The 17481-nt window shown below is 41.1% G+C and overlaps 1 protein-coding gene across 2 annotated transcripts; it reads right to left on the bottom strand.

The window, feature by feature from the left end:
- Positions 1–3297: 3297 nt before the first annotated feature.
- ZBED5 (zinc finger BED-type containing 5) lies at positions 3298–8938 on the bottom strand. 2 transcript variants are annotated; one of them, XM_034995388.1, is made up of 3 exons: positions 8348–8938; positions 6669–6783; positions 3298–5627 (listed from the first exon to the last, which is right to left on the bottom strand). In XM_034995388.1, the coding sequence occupies exon 3, from the start codon at positions 5453–5455 to the stop codon at positions 3371–3373; it is 2085 nt and encodes a 694-aa protein (XP_034851279.1). In that variant the 5' UTR covers positions 5456–5627; positions 6669–6783; positions 8348–8938; the 3' UTR covers positions 3298–3370. The 2 variants fall into 2 exon arrangements, with proteins under 2 accessions (XP_034851279.1, XP_034851280.1); XM_034995389.1 differs by having other exon boundaries at positions 3298–5596.
- Positions 8939–17481: the final 8543 nt, after the last annotated feature.

Here is a 17481-nt window from a genome sequence, read left to right as displayed (position 1 = left end):
GTAGGTAAATTATATTTTTGGGAGTAAAACTGCATTTTTAAGGAAACATGGGAGCTTATTTACAAAATGCCACTTCTGAAGTCTTTGAGAGGCAAAGAATAGTTATTGCTTTATATGTTTAAGGCAGGCTAAGAACTTGAAAGCTAATTTTTATAATGTTACAGTATAAACTGTATTTCACCTTAATACTTCACCTTTTAAGGTACGGAATTCAATTCACTGAGTACTTTTTGTATGATTAGAAACTTACTAAGTTCTATGAATGATCCTAAAGAAGTCCTAGATACAAGAAATTACAGTGTATTTATGTAAGTGTGGTACTAGGAAACAATCCTCATTAAGAAATCAAGGCAATTTCAATTACTTTAATTTTCATTTCTATTAATTTTTAAGTAAACTCTATGCCCCATGTGGAGCTCAAACTCATGACCCCAAGATCGAGTCACATGTTCTACCGACTGAGCCCGCTAGGCGCCCCACAATTTCAGTTACTTTAAATTCAAAGTGGAAAAGTCCTTTTGGGTTAGATACATTAGGTGAACTATGTTTCATGCACAGGCAGAAAGGGTAGCTGTCATTTGAGGATGCCGTAAGAGTTTTTTCAGTCCCCAAATCCCTGCCATTATGAAGAACGCCACCCATCTCTTCCTTTAAGAGTTGTTTACTCTTTTGGGTGAAAGGGTTTGTAAGAGGCTTCCCTCTAGCTCCAGAAAGAGCCTCAGTATGTGGAGTCTTGGAGAGTACTGACAGTGCTCAAGACTTTGCTTGGCTTTTATTTAAGAAAGGCAAAGTCTGAAGGGTAGGTAGGGTTTAAACATAAAAGAAAAGAATCTTCTGTTTTGGGATTCAGTCATGGTACCTACAGTAGGTTTGGGTAATATAGAAGTTGCTGTCTGGAACTAGATTTGCCTATCATCCAGCAGGTCCCAGGTCCACCTTCAGGTGCTAAAAAGTCCACTCTCACTAGCCATACATGGTATCCATAGCTTAGTCTGAGAGGTTACAGAACAGATGAGAAGCTGGCATCAAGAACCAAGTTGGGTAGTGTTGGCAATAAAGTGACCTATTATCAGATTGCAGGGTCCCAGTCAACAGATTTGGGTTTAATCCAAGGATCTAGACTCTCAGAGGAGGAGGTTACAAGTAAAGAATTGGAAAAGAGAGGTCTTACATCTCAAGAGGGTGATACCCTGGACAAATAACTTAAGGGCTCAGGTTCAGTAATCACATGAGTCTCATTATCAGACTTGAGGTATCAGCCAGACACGGACATTATGGCATTGTACATGCCTCTCAAATTAGGGTAGATTTAATTCTAGGATTAGTTGACAAAAATCACTGCATGTATGAGCAATTATGATGAATCTTTTTTGAGAATTAATTTTCCTTGATGGCAATTTAATCCCTATTTTTACATAGTTTTATATTAAAGCAAGCAGTCATATTTTGAAGTAGACAGCTTATTTTAGGTCACTCTAGAGAAGAAAATACAGGATTTTAAACAAATGTCCAGATTTTAGTAGGGAGTTTTATACTCCTAAGTCACTGTTTGATGCTCTTAATAAAGGTTTGAAAGGCAATGCCCACAAAAAGTACCATCTATGGGAAAGACCTGTTCTTTGTTTTGTTAAGTAAGCTCTGCACCCAGTGTGGGGCTTGAACTCATGGACCTTGAGATCAAGAGTTGCATGCTGTATTGACTGTACCAGTCAGGGACCCCACATTTTAAATTACATTCTGCTACTTAATGTGTGACCTTAGGCAAATTCAAAAATTACTTAATCCCATAGGATTGCTGTAAAAATGATTGGTAACATACAAGCATCTAGTAAGATAAAATAGGTGATTAATAATGTGACAAAACCTAGGCTAGAAATGCTTAATCTTGCTGCCTTAGATTAGGTCAGGCCCTATAGACTGGAGGGCTGTTAGTCTCCAGAGAACAAAAACCCAGACTAGAAGTTAATGTTGAAGTAAAGTTTAAATGGGACATGGCTGGATATGGAAGAGAACTAATATATGTTGTACATTTTTTCCTATCACCAACTGTTAGGAATTTTAGATAGGTACTCATTTAATCTTATTAATAACCCTCAAAGAAGGCATAATTTTACAGATGAGAAAACTGAGGTGCAGGAAGGCTCAAACTGCCCAACATTAAATAGCTAATTAAGCAGTGGAGCAAGTCCCCCAGTGTAGTCATGCTACCACATTCTGCCTTAGTGAGAATCCTTCTACTCCCCAAAATGGGAACTAGGTTTGAGTAAGTGAGATTTAATAAATAATGGCTACCTATATAGGAGTAACATAAAGTATGTGACATTGAGCTGGTGGCCTGTGATATGTGATGTGATGTGGGAAGAGATCCTAGGGACAGGAAAGTCAGACCTTCATAGAACTCTAAGGATAAACTGACAGGGGTTTCAAGTCTAATCATCTTCAAGTACAGTAAAACCTCATTAGTCTATAGTATGGAATTTATAATACTCTACATAGGAACTGAGAAACAATGAAAATACCTGATAACATTCTTCATACTTCCCTCTCCCCCAATAGTTCGGTTTGGATCAAAGCTGTGACATTATTTAGTGATTTCTGCCTAATCACCACACTGAATTCTAGGTAAAATAATTGAGCCAAAACCACAAAGGGTAACTAACATTCTCTACACATGCAGATATACAAATATAAACTACCATATCCTATTCCATTTTTTGTTGATTCACCAAAATTTTTTCCTTTACTGGGAATTTTACTTTAGTAAGGCCTTTTACTAGGCAATGGAGACACAGCTGAATAAGACCTTGTAAGAGCTTAGTCCAATAACACTGGGAATCATGAGGCCACCAAGCAGATCATAGTTGAGACAAAATAGGGCCAAAACAGAAAGACATAGAGAATCAAAGTACCAAAGATAAATTAGGTCAAACTATTGAAAAGCAAATAGGAGTTTGTCAGGAAACAAGGGGAAGGAATATTTTTTGAAACCTGAAAGCATGAAACAGTGTAATGTATTTAGGGATTGGCAAGGCATTCCATGTGATTGGAGAGCTGCAGGGTAGGCAGGACTAGAAAAATTCATAGTGATTAGATCCTAAAGAGATACATTATGCTAAGGAACTGGGGTTTTATCTTGTGGATCAACATTTCCCACAGTTATGACCATGGAACTCTTTGAAATTACAATGTGAAGAAGAAATACTACTAATAATAAATGCTTAAAACTTCTGATTCTTTAGCTTTCTTAAAATCTAAGAAGTATAAAAAATATGAATCATTTTATTTAAAACCCCAAAATACCAGAGATGAAATCATCTTTTATTTTCATCTTATATTTGGTTATCAAGAGACATGCAAAAACCCTCTAATTTTAATGAGAACAGTGTTTTTGTGTCTTTTTATCACATATCCGCTTAATATTAGGTGTAATGTTGCTAAGTCGAATCCGCATATGAGGTGCAGCATCAAGTCTTTTCCTATATTTCGTTTTTGTTGCAGCATAATATGAAAATCCTGTTTCACACAGGTGCATTGTAGCAAAAGGAAGAAGTACACGAACCGCACGCCTTGCAATGCTTGGGTACTCTTGAATTAGGCTACTCCAAAAATCATTTAGTGAAAGTTCACTGAAATTTTGTTTCACTTGAGAATCAGATGTTAAATCAATCAGGCTCTCATAGTCCCGTGCTACTAATGAGGCCGGTTTAACAGTTACTGTAAATGGATTTCTAACCCAAGTGTTATTGTCATTTGTTACAGGAAAATATTTTAACAGAGTAGAGCGCAAACCCCTTAGATGCTGCACAATGGCACTACAAATATCTTTATCAACTGTAGAATTAATTTCAGTCAAAAAGTCACTGAGTGTAGGAAAACAATCAAAGTTTTCTTCCTCTACAGATGAAGCCCAAAATTCCAATTTTCTTAACAATGATGACATTTTATCAAATACTGTAAAAACTGTTACATTTTTCCCTTGCATTGATAGATTAACCTCATTTAATTTAGTAAAAATATCTGCAAGATACGCAAGTCTTAGCAGCCAAGATGAATTTGTTAAACAGTCAGACAGTCGAAAAGCAGAATCCATGAAAACCAATAGTTCACGACGAAGCTCAAAAAGTCTTACAAGAACTTTACCTCGGGAAAGCCACCTCACTTCTGTATTCAGAAGAAGTGCTGTGTGCTGAGCACCCATTTCCTCACATAAAATTTTTAGTAGCCTGGATTGATGTGGTCGAGCTTTAATGTAATTGATGATTTGTACTGCCTGATCTAGCACATTTTTCAGAGATGTAGGCATTATTTTAACTGCTAGTGCATGTCTATATAATAGGCAGTGACTACTGGTGCTTTCGGGAGCCACATATTTTATCAAGGTGACAGCCTCAGCAATTTTCCCGTCCATTGCCCTAGAAGCATCACTACAAACATCGACACATTTTTCCCATTCAATTTCATGTTTCTGCATAAAGCTGTTGATGCAGTTGAAAATTTCTTCACCAGTAGCATTACTTTGCAAAGATTCACATAAGAGTAGGTCTTCCTCAATAGATTTATTAAACCTATAACGAACAAACACAAGCAGCACAGCAAGTCCTGAAACATCAGCTGATTCATCTAGTTGCAGTGAAAACCCATCACAAATTTTCAGTCTACAAACAAGCTCTTCTTCAATGTCAGCAGCAAGATCCTTAATTCGACGTGCAACAGTACTATTTGATAGTTGTACTGCATCTATTTTTTTACTATATTGTTCGTCAAACATTCGCATCACAACATCTTTTGCACAAGGCTTGATAAGCAATTCTCCAATAGTATGAGCCTCTCCACTCAGGGCTATATGGTAACTTACATTGTATGATGCCTCTGTAGCACTTTCATTATCTGTATTGACAATTTTAGGTGTTGGAGGTTTGTTATTTTCAGGTGAATCAAGATGTTGCTTGAAAAAGCTTATGTCTTTGTCTTTATAGGCAGCATGTTTAGTTTCCAAATGTCTTCGAAGCTTACTAGGGGCCAAAGAACTATTTGATAAAATTTTTTTACATAACACACACTGAGCATGAGGTGCATCTCTATTTCCAAAGTAAGTAAATCCAAAAGACAAATAACTTTCATCATATTTTCTTCTTTTTGGTTTCTTACTAAATGTTGTTATTTTGTTGGAATTGGACATAAATTTGACCCTGGAAAGCTCACCTTCTGATCTTTTAGAAACTGAAGGCTGCAGCTGTTCATCCTCGCTTTGTAATATTCCAACCTTTTGATCATTTGATTCAGACACAATTTGATAACAAAAAGATTCTACTTCTTGTTTAAGACTTCCTTGTTTCAGCAACAGATCCATAGGCAATGTGTTTGTAGTACAAAACATGGTTAATTTAGAATAAACATTGAGTATCACAAATGTGTTGAAATTATACGACAGGATACACAGAAGATGAGCAATCATCAAAGAGATGATATAGAGCAACACATCAGTTAATTTGTAAATGCTGCCTATGCATCAATGCGCAGATGGAACATCACACGTTCGTGTATCAGGTGATTTCTCATTCGACTTCCTGGTGCTCTCAGGTATGGCACACCTTTTCTTAAACGTAGATTATCACATAAAAATAAAGCTATAGAAATGAGTTTAGTAGTCTTAAAACTTAATATTTTAAAATAAACTATAAAGAAAACTATTGTTAGCATTGATCTTTTCCTCAGAACACTTATTAACATAGAGAATATTAATGTTCTATAAAATACAATTTGGGAACCACTGGGCTAAGAAATAATGAAGAGTTGATAAGTATATTTTTAAGGAAGGGACCCTGAGGAATATGTTCCATGGCAGGGGTTGGCAAACTTTTTCTGTAAAGAGCAATATAGTAAATATTTCTGATTTTATGGGGCATATGGTCTCTGTTGCAACTATTCAACTCTATAGTCGCAGCATGGTAGCAGACACAGATAATGCAAAAAGAATGGACATAGCTGTGTTCCAGTAAATCTCTATTTACAAAAACAGACAGCATGGGCCACAATTTACCAACCCCTTCTCATGGTATATAGTATCTTGGAATCTCTTTTAGTTTTCTGATGCCTACTGCCATTAGATACATTCACTGTTGATGATAATATACATCTGAAGCCTCCTACCAGGACTAGTGACTATTTTGATAAGCTATATTAAAGACACACAAACACAGTTCAAAGTTCTGCAAGACACAGAATTCTGTATCCTAAATACTGTGCTAACACTGAAAAATAAAATGTAGACCAAAAGTTAGCTACTATTTCTCTGGAATTAAAATCACATAAATATTTATATCATCCAAATTAAGACCCACTGAAAGTAATGTATATTTTACTGATTATTCTGCATTCCATTATACTATAGGTGAAGACTTAACCAGGACCTAAAAAAACATAAACTCTCATTTTAATAGGTTTATTCCTCATATAGTTTTTAAAATCATAATTAAAAGGGTAATGCAAATTTTAAGACCTTTACAGACTACTACTAACTTTGCAAGTTAAGGCATACATATTTAGGTCTATCCAAATGTATCTGCTTTTGATTTAAACTTTATGATTTGGCTAGAGTAAGCTTTGGATTTTCATGTTACATCCTAAAGCAAAATGGTTTTCCTATTAATAGCTAGATGGTAAGATACCTGAAATGAGGAGTACTCCCTTCTGCAATCACTCTCTCCACCTTGGCAGCTTGAAATGCAGATTCTTCAAAAGAATAAAATTAAGGGATGGGGTGGAAAGGGAGTAACCAAAAGCCTAGAATGAGAAAAATTAAAATTAGACACTGCAAAAGCAGAACTAACCATAAACCCCTAAGATGATCCTTCATTACAGTTTATTTTAGATCCAGGCAGTGCAAGTGATTCTTCACTGCAATGCAGTGAACTGAAATAGAAGATGCCTAGCATAGTAAAAATGCTAAATGTTTTCGTCTCACATAATACCCTTGTTATTTCATTGTTTTGAAACACTTTCCCGACCTCATAGAAACACACGTAAAAGTTTCAAAAACTAAACCTAACTTTTAAAAGTGGCCACATTTTAATGTCTCTAAAACGAAACATTAAAAGTAATCTAAAATAGAACTATACAGGGAAGTGTTATATGAAATATGCATTTTTGCTATAACCATTTTTGTCCCCTCAACCAATTTCCTAAGTTAGGTTACTAATGTTTATTGAATAATCATTGTTTACTATGCTTAACTGCTAGATCCCTCATACAGATTATCGCATTTAATCCTCAAAACAAACGTGACAGTCAGGGACTGTTAATAACCGTAAGAGATGAACTAATAAACAGAGAAGTCATCTGCTAACTTAACACATCTTGTAAGTGAAGAACTAGAACAGAACCCAAAAAGTTGGGGCTGCAGAGCCCACGCACCTAGCCATTCCTTGTGTGTTCCTGAATACTCTAAATTTCTCAAGCACTAACGGGCGGCACAGAGAGAAAGGGATTACAACTGCCAATTAGTCGAGGGTCTCAAACGGGCAGCAGCAAAAAGCCCTACTCCATTATTGGGAGCAAAAGAGCCGTAGATTCTCGTTTCCACCATCCCGATTTTAATTTAGCAACAGAGAACTTCGTGGAGCTGCTGGTTAGGGTTAGGATCCCTCTCCCTGGCTACCCGAGCAGGACACAATGGAGTAGGAAGCTTTGTTTTCCCGAAGTAAGGCCTCATCCCCACCTCTTCTAGAGGTGCTTTCCCGAATCTCTCGAGGACAAAGAGTCTGGACTCCCCAGAGAGTCAAGTTTCTATTCCATTAATCCGAAAAGGCTGGCGGGGTGGGGGGGGGGGGGGGGGGGGGTGAACCCTGTTCCTTTGTCTCTTCTCTGGGTTAAACTGACAGGTAACACCATCCCTTCACCCCCACCTTCGGGCCGTTCCAGCTGTGAACACACTCAGGGGCAGGAGGGCCGGGTTAGAGTGCAGTCCAGTCAGAAAGTCTAGGCAAAGATGGGTGCGGCTGCCCCTTCCAGCACCTACATGCTTCTTTAAACGGTCACTTCGATATGCTGCCTGGGCCAGCTATCCCTCCTTGTCACAGGTGCGCGCTGCCAGCAGACCGCCACATCTGGGGGCTCGCCCACCCTCGCCTCCAAAACTCTTCTCTCGCGTCCCCGGGCAGTCTCCTCAGCACCCAACACTATCTCTCTACGTCACCTCCATCAGTGATGGAGACCGGTCTTTGCTGCGGCTGGGCTGCAGAGCAGCGCCGCGGTCCCCAGCAGAGCCTGCGCCGCCATTTTAAACAGCTCAAGGCAGCGGCCATTTCAGAGCGCACCGCTCAGCCGCCGTGGCGGCTCTGGTCCTCACCTTCACCGCGGCCTGAACAGGGTCAAGAGCCAGTCGTCGCGGACTGGAAGAGGGGAAGGAGGGAAGGGGGGAATGAAAAACAAAACAGAGGGAAGAAGGATTCGGGGACAGGGTGATGCTCTCAGCTCAGGGATATCGCCTATGCCACCTCCAGAGAGATCCGGTTCGCGGCTGGCGCGGTCGCTCCTCTGAAGATAAATTTAGCACTCTGGAGCAGCCGAACTTACAGTCTCCACGAGCGGCTCCTCCGCCGCCCAATCAGCTCCAGAGTTGCTCTCCGCCACCAATCCACGCTGAGCAGCGGGGCGGGACCAAAGGAAAGGACCAAGCTCGGTTGCCGCGCGGCCCAGCGGCCGCCGAGGTGCCGGATTCCGGCGAGCGGGCTCTTTCAGCTGGTGCTAGACGTGAAGCGATTATTTTCAAACTTCCCTGGGTTCCTGTTAGCCCGGATGCTTGTTTAGAATGCAGGTTCCTGGGTACTGCCAGACAGAGTTTGTCGTCCCGTGGGGCTGGAGTGGACTCCAGGAATCTGCACGCTCATAGCACTGGCGTTCTGCCCAGGCGGCGGTGATTTGTGTGGATTCGCAGTTCCCTCAAGGAGCGCGCAGAGCCTCGGCTGCGGCTGCTTTCACGACCTCTTTGTTTCCCGAGCCGCACCCCAGGCTCAGGTTACGCAACCGCCTCCTCTTTCCCTTGTTTTCCCTCCGGAGTGGGGCAGGAGACGCCCTCTCCTTTCCTCGCCCCTCCCGACGATGCTGTGTCAGGGGCCCGGCCGAGAGCTGAGCATCCTGCCAGAGCTCTCGGGTCAACCCAGATGCGGTCGGGGCCGCGGTGTAGGCGTGTGTAGGGATAGCGGCGTCTCCGCTGTGTCACGGGGAGAGTCCGCTTGCTGTCTTGACACCTCTCCCAAGAGGCACCCTCCGCCTTCACCCGCAGGCTAGCCCGCTGGGCTACACCGTCTGCTAGCTGCGGCCTTCGGGTGCTTTAAGCCTGGTGCTCTCCCACGCCCCTCCCCTCTTAGGGAAAAGCACGGCAGAGGTTGCGGGCCTGTGTGTTTCCCTCTTGGCGATCCGTCGTGGAGACCAGGAGCCGGGTTCTCCAAACTGGCCCCTTAAAATAGATACACGTCTAGGAGTAATTTGTTAAAGTACGAGTAGCATTAAACAGTAGGTCCCATTGTTTGTAATATTTTAGCCTTTCCAGGCCCCGTGAAAATAGCTACATGAACACTGGATCATGTTTTCAGGCACTGCATCCAATGACAAAATCCTCAGCTTGTGGTCAAAAGCAAGGGCAGCTTCTGTTTTTCTTAAACACGTTTCTTGCATATGTGAATAAATCTCTTAGGCGTAAAAAGAAGCCTACACCTTAACACAATTTTCAGGAGGACGGTATAGATGATTTCCTTGGACTGATAATAGAAGACACCATTTGGTCCTAAATATTTTTAAGCCAATTCAACTTATCTTCAGATTTTTGCCCTATAGTGGGCTATCCATATGTCTTCATTATTTTTAAAAAATTATTCCTGTGAAATCAAATAATCAAAATTGCAAGTTTCATTTGAACTTTAACCACAAAGGTGGGAATAATTTTTGGGAAGGGGGCTGCAGGTCTACTTGAAGAGCAAAGAATTTCCTTTTGTCATTGCAGGAGCTGTCTAGCTTGATAATGACATTGGAATAATATCCCATATTTTCATATGTTTTATATTTCGGAATAAACTTTTACATATAGTTCTCAATTTAATCTTCACACATCTGGTTTGCATCTTCACAAACTGAGAAAATCTGAAACATTCAGATGATGGGAAAAACAGCGTTTAAACAAGTTCAAGTAAACTCTAGGACTTAACCTAGGTCTTAAACAACTGAAGAGTCTGATAATTAAGGACTTGAAACATAAGAATTTTTTCTGTAATTGCTTAATCAATAAATTATCATGTAATGTTGTTGATGAGACAGATTAGAATATATATAGACAATGTAGAACTCAGACCAATAATGGTAACAGGTAACATTTACTGAGTACATAGTACAAGCCAGGGGCTGTTCTACACAATTTTTAAGGTGTTAACTCATTTACTCTTCACACACAACAATCCTACCAGATGATTGTTCCTATTTTACAGACAGGGAAATTGAGCAGATTGATGATAACTTGCTCAAGTTCCCAAATTTAATTGGTAGCAGAGCTTAGGTTAAGTGCAATGCTGGTTGTGGGAACTACAGCCCTGTGGGTCTAGATGGTGTGTGTGTATGTGTGTGTGCACATGCACTTGCAAACTCATATTAGAAAACTATTGTGAATAAGACTATAAAAAATTATTGGGTAAGTAAGTAGAGCCTTATTGTTAAAAAGGAACTCTGTTTGTTACATGGGGCTCAAGTAAAATCATCACTAGAAGCAGTGACAAGAATTTCAACTGATATCCCAAATTTGCAGCCCCAGTTGCTGTTAAGAAGTCTGAGATAGCAATTCTGTTCTCTTTGGTTGCATGAGTTAATTTGCTTTGCAGTTAGGTTTACCAGAAGCATGTGATGAGACAGGAAGCCCTAGAGCCAGTATTGTAGGTCAGAGTGTCCCACTCCCTGCCCATTATACTCCTCCATCCTTCAGTATATGTGGGCTGTCCTGGGCAGGGAAGACAGCAGCCGAGGCAAGCCCTGAGTGAGCTGACAGCTAGGGGGCCATCTGCTGATCTTGCACCTGCCCCTGAGCAGGGCAGCAAGTCCTTCTTGAAAAAGGATCTGAGTGGCACATCTTCATGTCTGGCACTGTGTGTAACCTTTAATATAAAGGTAAATTAGTACAGTTTTCATTATTTTTGTGAAAGTTATCATTATTGTGGTGGTGTGTATTTTGTCAACTTTTAAGATTTATAAAACACTTAAGAGTATGTTGTGACCACGTGTAGGAGATTGATTTATTGGTATTAGATTTACAAGAGTTACATAGGTGCTTATAAAGATTTCACTGGCTAACTATTAGATATATTTCTATTTATAGTTTAAAATAGCTAAGAAGGAAACCCTTGCTGGGACAGTGTGGTCTCAGGACCCTCGGGGTCAAAGAAAGACCGGGGGTGCCTGACTATGGCAGAGCTCCCAGGTATCGGAGTGGGGAAGCCGGCTGCAGAGACGGAGCTGAGGCGCAGGCTCTCAGCTCAGGGTTGCCATAAACCATGATCCATGACATGGTGGGGCCACTGCTCTTCAAGCAGGGACCCAAAGAGCGGCAGATCTGGGGAGACTCCCCTTCCTCCGCTGGGAGGAGTGGCGCGGGAGTGCACCACAGGGATCTGCTGGGTTTGGAGACTCCACACAGGGTCGTGTGCCAGAGATAGAAACGCTCCGTCATAGGCCGGGTGAGCACGGAGTGCGGCCGGAGACCGGGGAGATGGGAGTGCCTGACTGCTTTTCTCTGGGGGCACACTGAGGAGCGGGGCCCCGAGTTCTCGGCTCCTCTGGGGCGGAGATTGGGAGGCCGCCATTTTCACTCTCGTTCTCCAAAGCTGTACGGTAAGCTTGCAGGGAACAAAAGCTCCCGAGAGCAAACCCGAGCAGATTACTTAGCCCGACCCTGGCAAGGGCGGGGCAATTCTGCATCCGGCAAAGACATTTGGGAACCACAGCAACAGGCCCCTCCCCCAGAAGATCAGCAAGAACAGCCAGCCAAGACCAAGTTTACCGATCAATGAGAACGGCAGAACTCCAGCGCTAGGGGAATACAGCACATAGAATTCATGGCTTTCCCCCCCATTATTCTTTAGTCTTTCAAAGCTAATTTTTATAGTTTTCTTTTTTTTTCTTTTTTTTTTTGGATTTTTCTTCTTTTTTTCAACCAACATCTTATCAATTCCTTTTTTAATTTTCATTTTTAGTCATATCTTCACTGTATTAACCTTATTTTTTGTATATATATATAAGTTTTCTTTCTTTAAAATTTTGGGATACAGTTTCTTCTAACAGACCAAAATATACCCTAAATCTAGTGTATGATGTTGTCCTAGTCTCTCACCTGATCACATTCTTTTTTTTCCTTTTTTCAACCAACTTCTTATCAATTCCTTTTTAAAAATCTTTTTTAATTTTCATCTTTACCATTATATTCCATCCCTTCATTATATTTACCCTTATTTTTGTATATATATAAGTTTTTCTTTCTTTAAAATTTTGGGAGGCAGTTTCTTCTAAAAAACCAAAATACACCCAAAATCTAGTATGTGGCTCTGTTCTATTCACCAGCCTGATCATATTCTTTTTATTTTTTCCCCCGTCTTCCCCCCCCAGTTTCGGGTCTCTTCTGATTTGTTTAGTGTATATTTTTCTGGGGTCGTTGTTACCCTTTTAGCATTTTGTTCTTTCATTCATCTCTTCTCCTCTGGACAAAATGACAAAATGGAAACACTCACCTCGAAAAAAAGAACAAGAGGCAATACCGACTGCCAGGGACCTAATCGATACAAACATTAGTAAGATGTTGGAACCAGAGTTCAGAATGACGATTATAAAGATACTAGCTGGGCTTGAAAAAAGCATAGAAGATACTAGAGAATCCCTTTCTGGAGAAATAAAAGAACTAAAATCTAACCAAGTTGAAATCAAAAAGGCTATTAATGAGGTGCGATTAAAAATGGAGGCTCTAACTGCTAGGATAAATGAGGCAGAAGAGAGAATTAGTGATATGGAAGACCAATGATGGAGAATAAAGAAGCTGAGAAAAAGAGAGATAAACAACTACTGGATCACCAGGGGAGAATTCTAGAGATAAGTGATACCATAAGACCAAACAATATTAGAATAATTGGGATCCCAGAAGAAGAAGCTAGAGAGAGAGGGGCAGAAGGTATATTGGAGGAAATTATAGCGGAGAACTTCCTAATCCGAGGAAGGAAACAGGCATCAAAATCCAGGAGGCACAGAGAACCCGCCTCAAAATCAATAAAAATAGGTCAACACCGCAACATCTAATAGGAAAAATCAAAGTCTCAGAGACAAAGAGAAAATCCTGAAAGCAGCGCAGGACAAGAGGTCTGTAACATACAATGGTAGAAACATTAGATTGGCAGCAGGCCTATCCACAGAGACCTGGCAGGCCAGAAAGGACTGGCAGGATAGATTCAGGGCACTAGATGAGAAAAATATGCAGCCAAGAATACTATATCCAGCTAGGCTGTCACTGAAAATAGAGGAGAGACAAAAAGCTTCCAGGTCAAACAAAAACTAAAAGAATTTCTGATCACCAAACCAGCCCTACAAGAAATCTTGAAAGGGGTCCTCTAAGTAAAGAGAGAGCCTAAAAGTAACATTGACCAGAAAGGAACAGAGACAATACACAATAAAAGTCACCTACAGGCAATACAATGGCACTGAATTCATCTTTCAATAGTTACCCTAATGTAAATGGGCTAAATGCCCCAATCAAAAGACACACGGTATTAGATTAGATTAAAAAAAAAAAAAAAAACAAGACCCATTGATATGCTGTCTGCAAGAGACTCATTTTAGACCCAAAGACATCTCCAAATTTAAAGTGAGGGGGTGGAAAACCATTTACCATGCTAATGGACATCAAAAGAAAGCTGGGGTGGCAATTCTTATATCAGACAAATTAGATTTCAAATGAAAGACTATAATAAGAGATGAGGAAGGACACTATGTCATACTTAAAGGGTCTATCCAATAAGAAGATCTAACAATTTTAAATATCTATGCCCCTAACATGGGAGCAGCCAATTATATAAGCCAATTAATAACAAAATCAAAGAAACACATTGACAACAATACAATAATAGTAGGGGACTTTAACAACCCCCTCACTGAAATGGACAGATCATCTAAGCAAAACATCAACAAGAAAATAAAGGCTTTAAATGACACATTGGCCAGGTGGACCTCACAGATTTATTCAGAACATTCCATCCGGAAGCAACAGAATACACCTTCTTCTCTAGTGCCCATAGAACATTCTCCAGAATAGATCACATCCTGGGTCACAAATCAGGTCTCCACTGGTACCAAAAGATTGGGATCATTCCCTGCATATTTTCAGACTGCAATGCTTTGAAATTAGAACTCAGTCACAAGAGGAACGTTGGAAAGAACTCAAATACATGGAAGCTAAAGAGCATCCTACTAAAGAATGAATGGGTCAACCAGGAAATTAGAGGAGAATTTAAAATATTCATGGAAAGAAATGAAAATGAAAATACAACTGTTCAAAATCTTTGGGATGCAGCAAAGGCAGTCCTAAGAGGAAAGTATATAGCAATACAAGCCTTTCTCAAGAAACAAGAAAGGTCTCAAGTACACAACCTAACCCTTCACCTAGAGGAGCTGGAGAAAGAACAGCAAATAAAGCCTAAACCCAGCAGGAGAAGAGAAATAATAAAGATCAGAGCAGAAATCAATGAAATAGAAACCAAAAGAACAGTAGAACAGATCAATGAAACTAGGAGCTGGTTCTTTGAAAGAATTAATAAGATTGATAGACCACTGGCCAGACTTATCAAAAAGAAAAGACAAAGGACCCAAATAAATAAAATCATGAATGAAAGAGGAGAGATCACAACCAACACCAAAGAAATACAAACAATTCTAAGAACATATTATGAGCAACTGTATGACAGCAAATTAGACAATCTGGAAGGAATGGATGCATTCCTAGAGATGTATAAACTACCAAAACTGAACAGACCCATAACCAGTAAGGAAATGGAAGCAGTAATCAAAAATATCCCAACAAACAAGAGCCCAAGGCCAGATGGCTTCCCAGGGGAATTCTACCAAACATTTAAAGAATTAATACCTATTCTTCTGAAACTATTCCAAAAAATAGAGATGGAAGGAAAATTTCCAAACTCATTTTATGAGGCCACCATTACCTTGATCCAAAAACCAGACAAAGATCCCATCAAAAAGGAGAATTACAGACCAATATCCCTGATGAACATGGATGCAAAAATTCTTACCAAAATACTAGCCAATAGGATCCAATAGTACATTAAAAGGATTATTCACCACAACCAAGTGGGATTTATTCCTGGGCTGCAAGGTTGGCTCAACATCTGCAAATCAATCAATGTGGTATAATACATTAATAAAAGAAAGAACAAGAACCATATGATCCTCTGAATAGATTCAGAAAAAGCATTTGACAAAGTGCAGCATCTTTCTTGATTAAAACTCTTCAGAGTGTAGGGATAGAGGGTACATACCTCAATATCATAAAAGCCATCTATGAAAAACCCACAGCGAATATCAGTCTCAATGGGGAAAAAACAGAACTTTTCCCCTAAGGTCAGGTATGATACTTTATGTGGAAAACACCAAAGACTCCACCCCAAAATTGCTAGAACTCATACAGGAATTCAGTAAAGTTGCAGGATATAAAATCAATGCAGAGAAATCAGTGGCATTTCTATACACTAACAACAAGACAGAAGAAAGAGAAATTAAGGAGTTGATCCCATTTACAATTGCACCCAAAACCATAAGATACCTAGGAATAAATCTAACCAAAGAGGCAAAGATTCTATACTCAGAAAACTATAGAATACTCATGAAAGAAATTGAGGAAGACACAAAGAAATGGAAAAACATTCCATGCTCGTAGATTGGAAGAACAAATATTTGAAAATGTCAATGCTACCTAGAGCAAGCTACACATTTAATGCAATCCTATCAAAATACCATCAACTTTTTTCAAAGAAATGGAATAATCCTAAAATTTGTATGGAACCAGAAAAGACCCCGAATAGCCAGAGGAATGTTGAAAAAGAAAACCAAAGCTGGTGGCATCACAATTCCAGACTTCCAGCTCTATTACAAAGCTGTCATCATCAAGACAGTATGGTACTGGCACAAAAACAGACACATAAATCAATGGAACAGAATAGAGAGCCCAGAAATGGACCCTCAACTCTATGGTCAACTAATCTTCGACAAAGCAGGAAAGGATGTCCAATGGAAAAAAGACAGTCTCTTCAACAAATGGTGCTGGGAAAATTGGACAGCCACATGCAGAAGAATGAAACTGGATCATTTCCTTACCCCTCCCCCCCACAAAAAAAAAATAGACTCAAAATGGATGAAAGACCTAAATGTGAGACAGGATTCCATCAAAATCCTTGAGGAGGAGAGGCGGAGCAAGATGGCGGAGGAGTAGGAGACCTGGATTTCGTCTCCTCTCAGGAATTCAGCTGGATAGGGATCAAACCATTCCGAACACCTACTAACTCAACAGGAGATCGAAGAAAAGAACAGCAGCAACTCTCTGAACAGAAAAGCGACCACTTTCTGGAAGGTAGGACGTGTGGAGAAGTGAATCCAAGGTGATATTTGGGAGGATAGATGGCGGGGGAGGGGCCTCCATCAGCCGCTTCTGGCAAGTGATAGAGTTGCAGAGCACAAAATCGGAACTTTTAGAAGTCTGCTCCGCTGAGGGACGTCACTCCAGTGGCTAAGCGGGGGGTGGAACCCTCATGGGACAGTGTGGTCTCAGGACCCTTGGGGTCACAGAAAGACCGGGGGTGCCTGAATGCGGCAGAGCTCCCAGGTATTGGAGCGGGGAAGCCGGCTGCAGAGTCGGAGCCCAGGCGCGGGCTCTCAGCTCGGGGTTGCTATAAACCGTGATCCGCGGCACAGTCGGGCCACTGCTCCTCCAGCAGGGACCCAACAAGCGGCAGATCCGGGGAGACTCCCCTTCTTCCCCCGGGAGGAGAGGTGCGGGAGCGCACCACAGGGATCTGCTGGGTTTGGAGACTCCACACGGGGTCAGGTGCCAGAGATACAAACGCTCAGTCACAGGCCGGGTGAGCACGGAGTGCGGCCGGAGACCGGGGAGACGGGAGTGATTGACGGCTTTTCTCTGGGGGCTCACTGAGGAGCAGGGCCCGAATTCTCGGCTCCTCCAAGGCAGAGATTGGGAGGCCGCCATTTTCACTCTCCGCCTCCAAAGCTGTACAGAAAGCTTGTAGGGAACAAAAGCTCTGGAGAGCAAACCCAAGCAGATTACTTAGCCCAGAAGGGGGCAAGGGTGGGGCAATTCCGCCTCCGGTGAAGACTTTTGGAAACCATGGCAACAGGCCCCTCCCCCAGAAGATCAGCAAGAACAGCCAGCCAAGACCAAGT

This window comes from Mirounga leonina, unplaced genomic scaffold (genome assembly GCF_011800145.1).
Source record: "Mirounga leonina isolate KUSES-001 unplaced genomic scaffold, KU_Mleo_1.0 Mir_92, whole genome shotgun sequence".
NCBI classification, from domain to species: Eukaryota; Metazoa; Chordata; class Mammalia; order Carnivora; family Phocidae; genus Mirounga; species Mirounga leonina.
This window is presented reverse-complemented; position numbering and strand designations above follow the sequence as displayed.

Coding starts and splice junctions, on each gene's coding strand:
- ZBED5 (XM_034995388.1), bottom strand. CDS start 5,455: ATGATTGCTCATCTTCTGTGTATCCTGTCGTATAATTTCAACACATTT.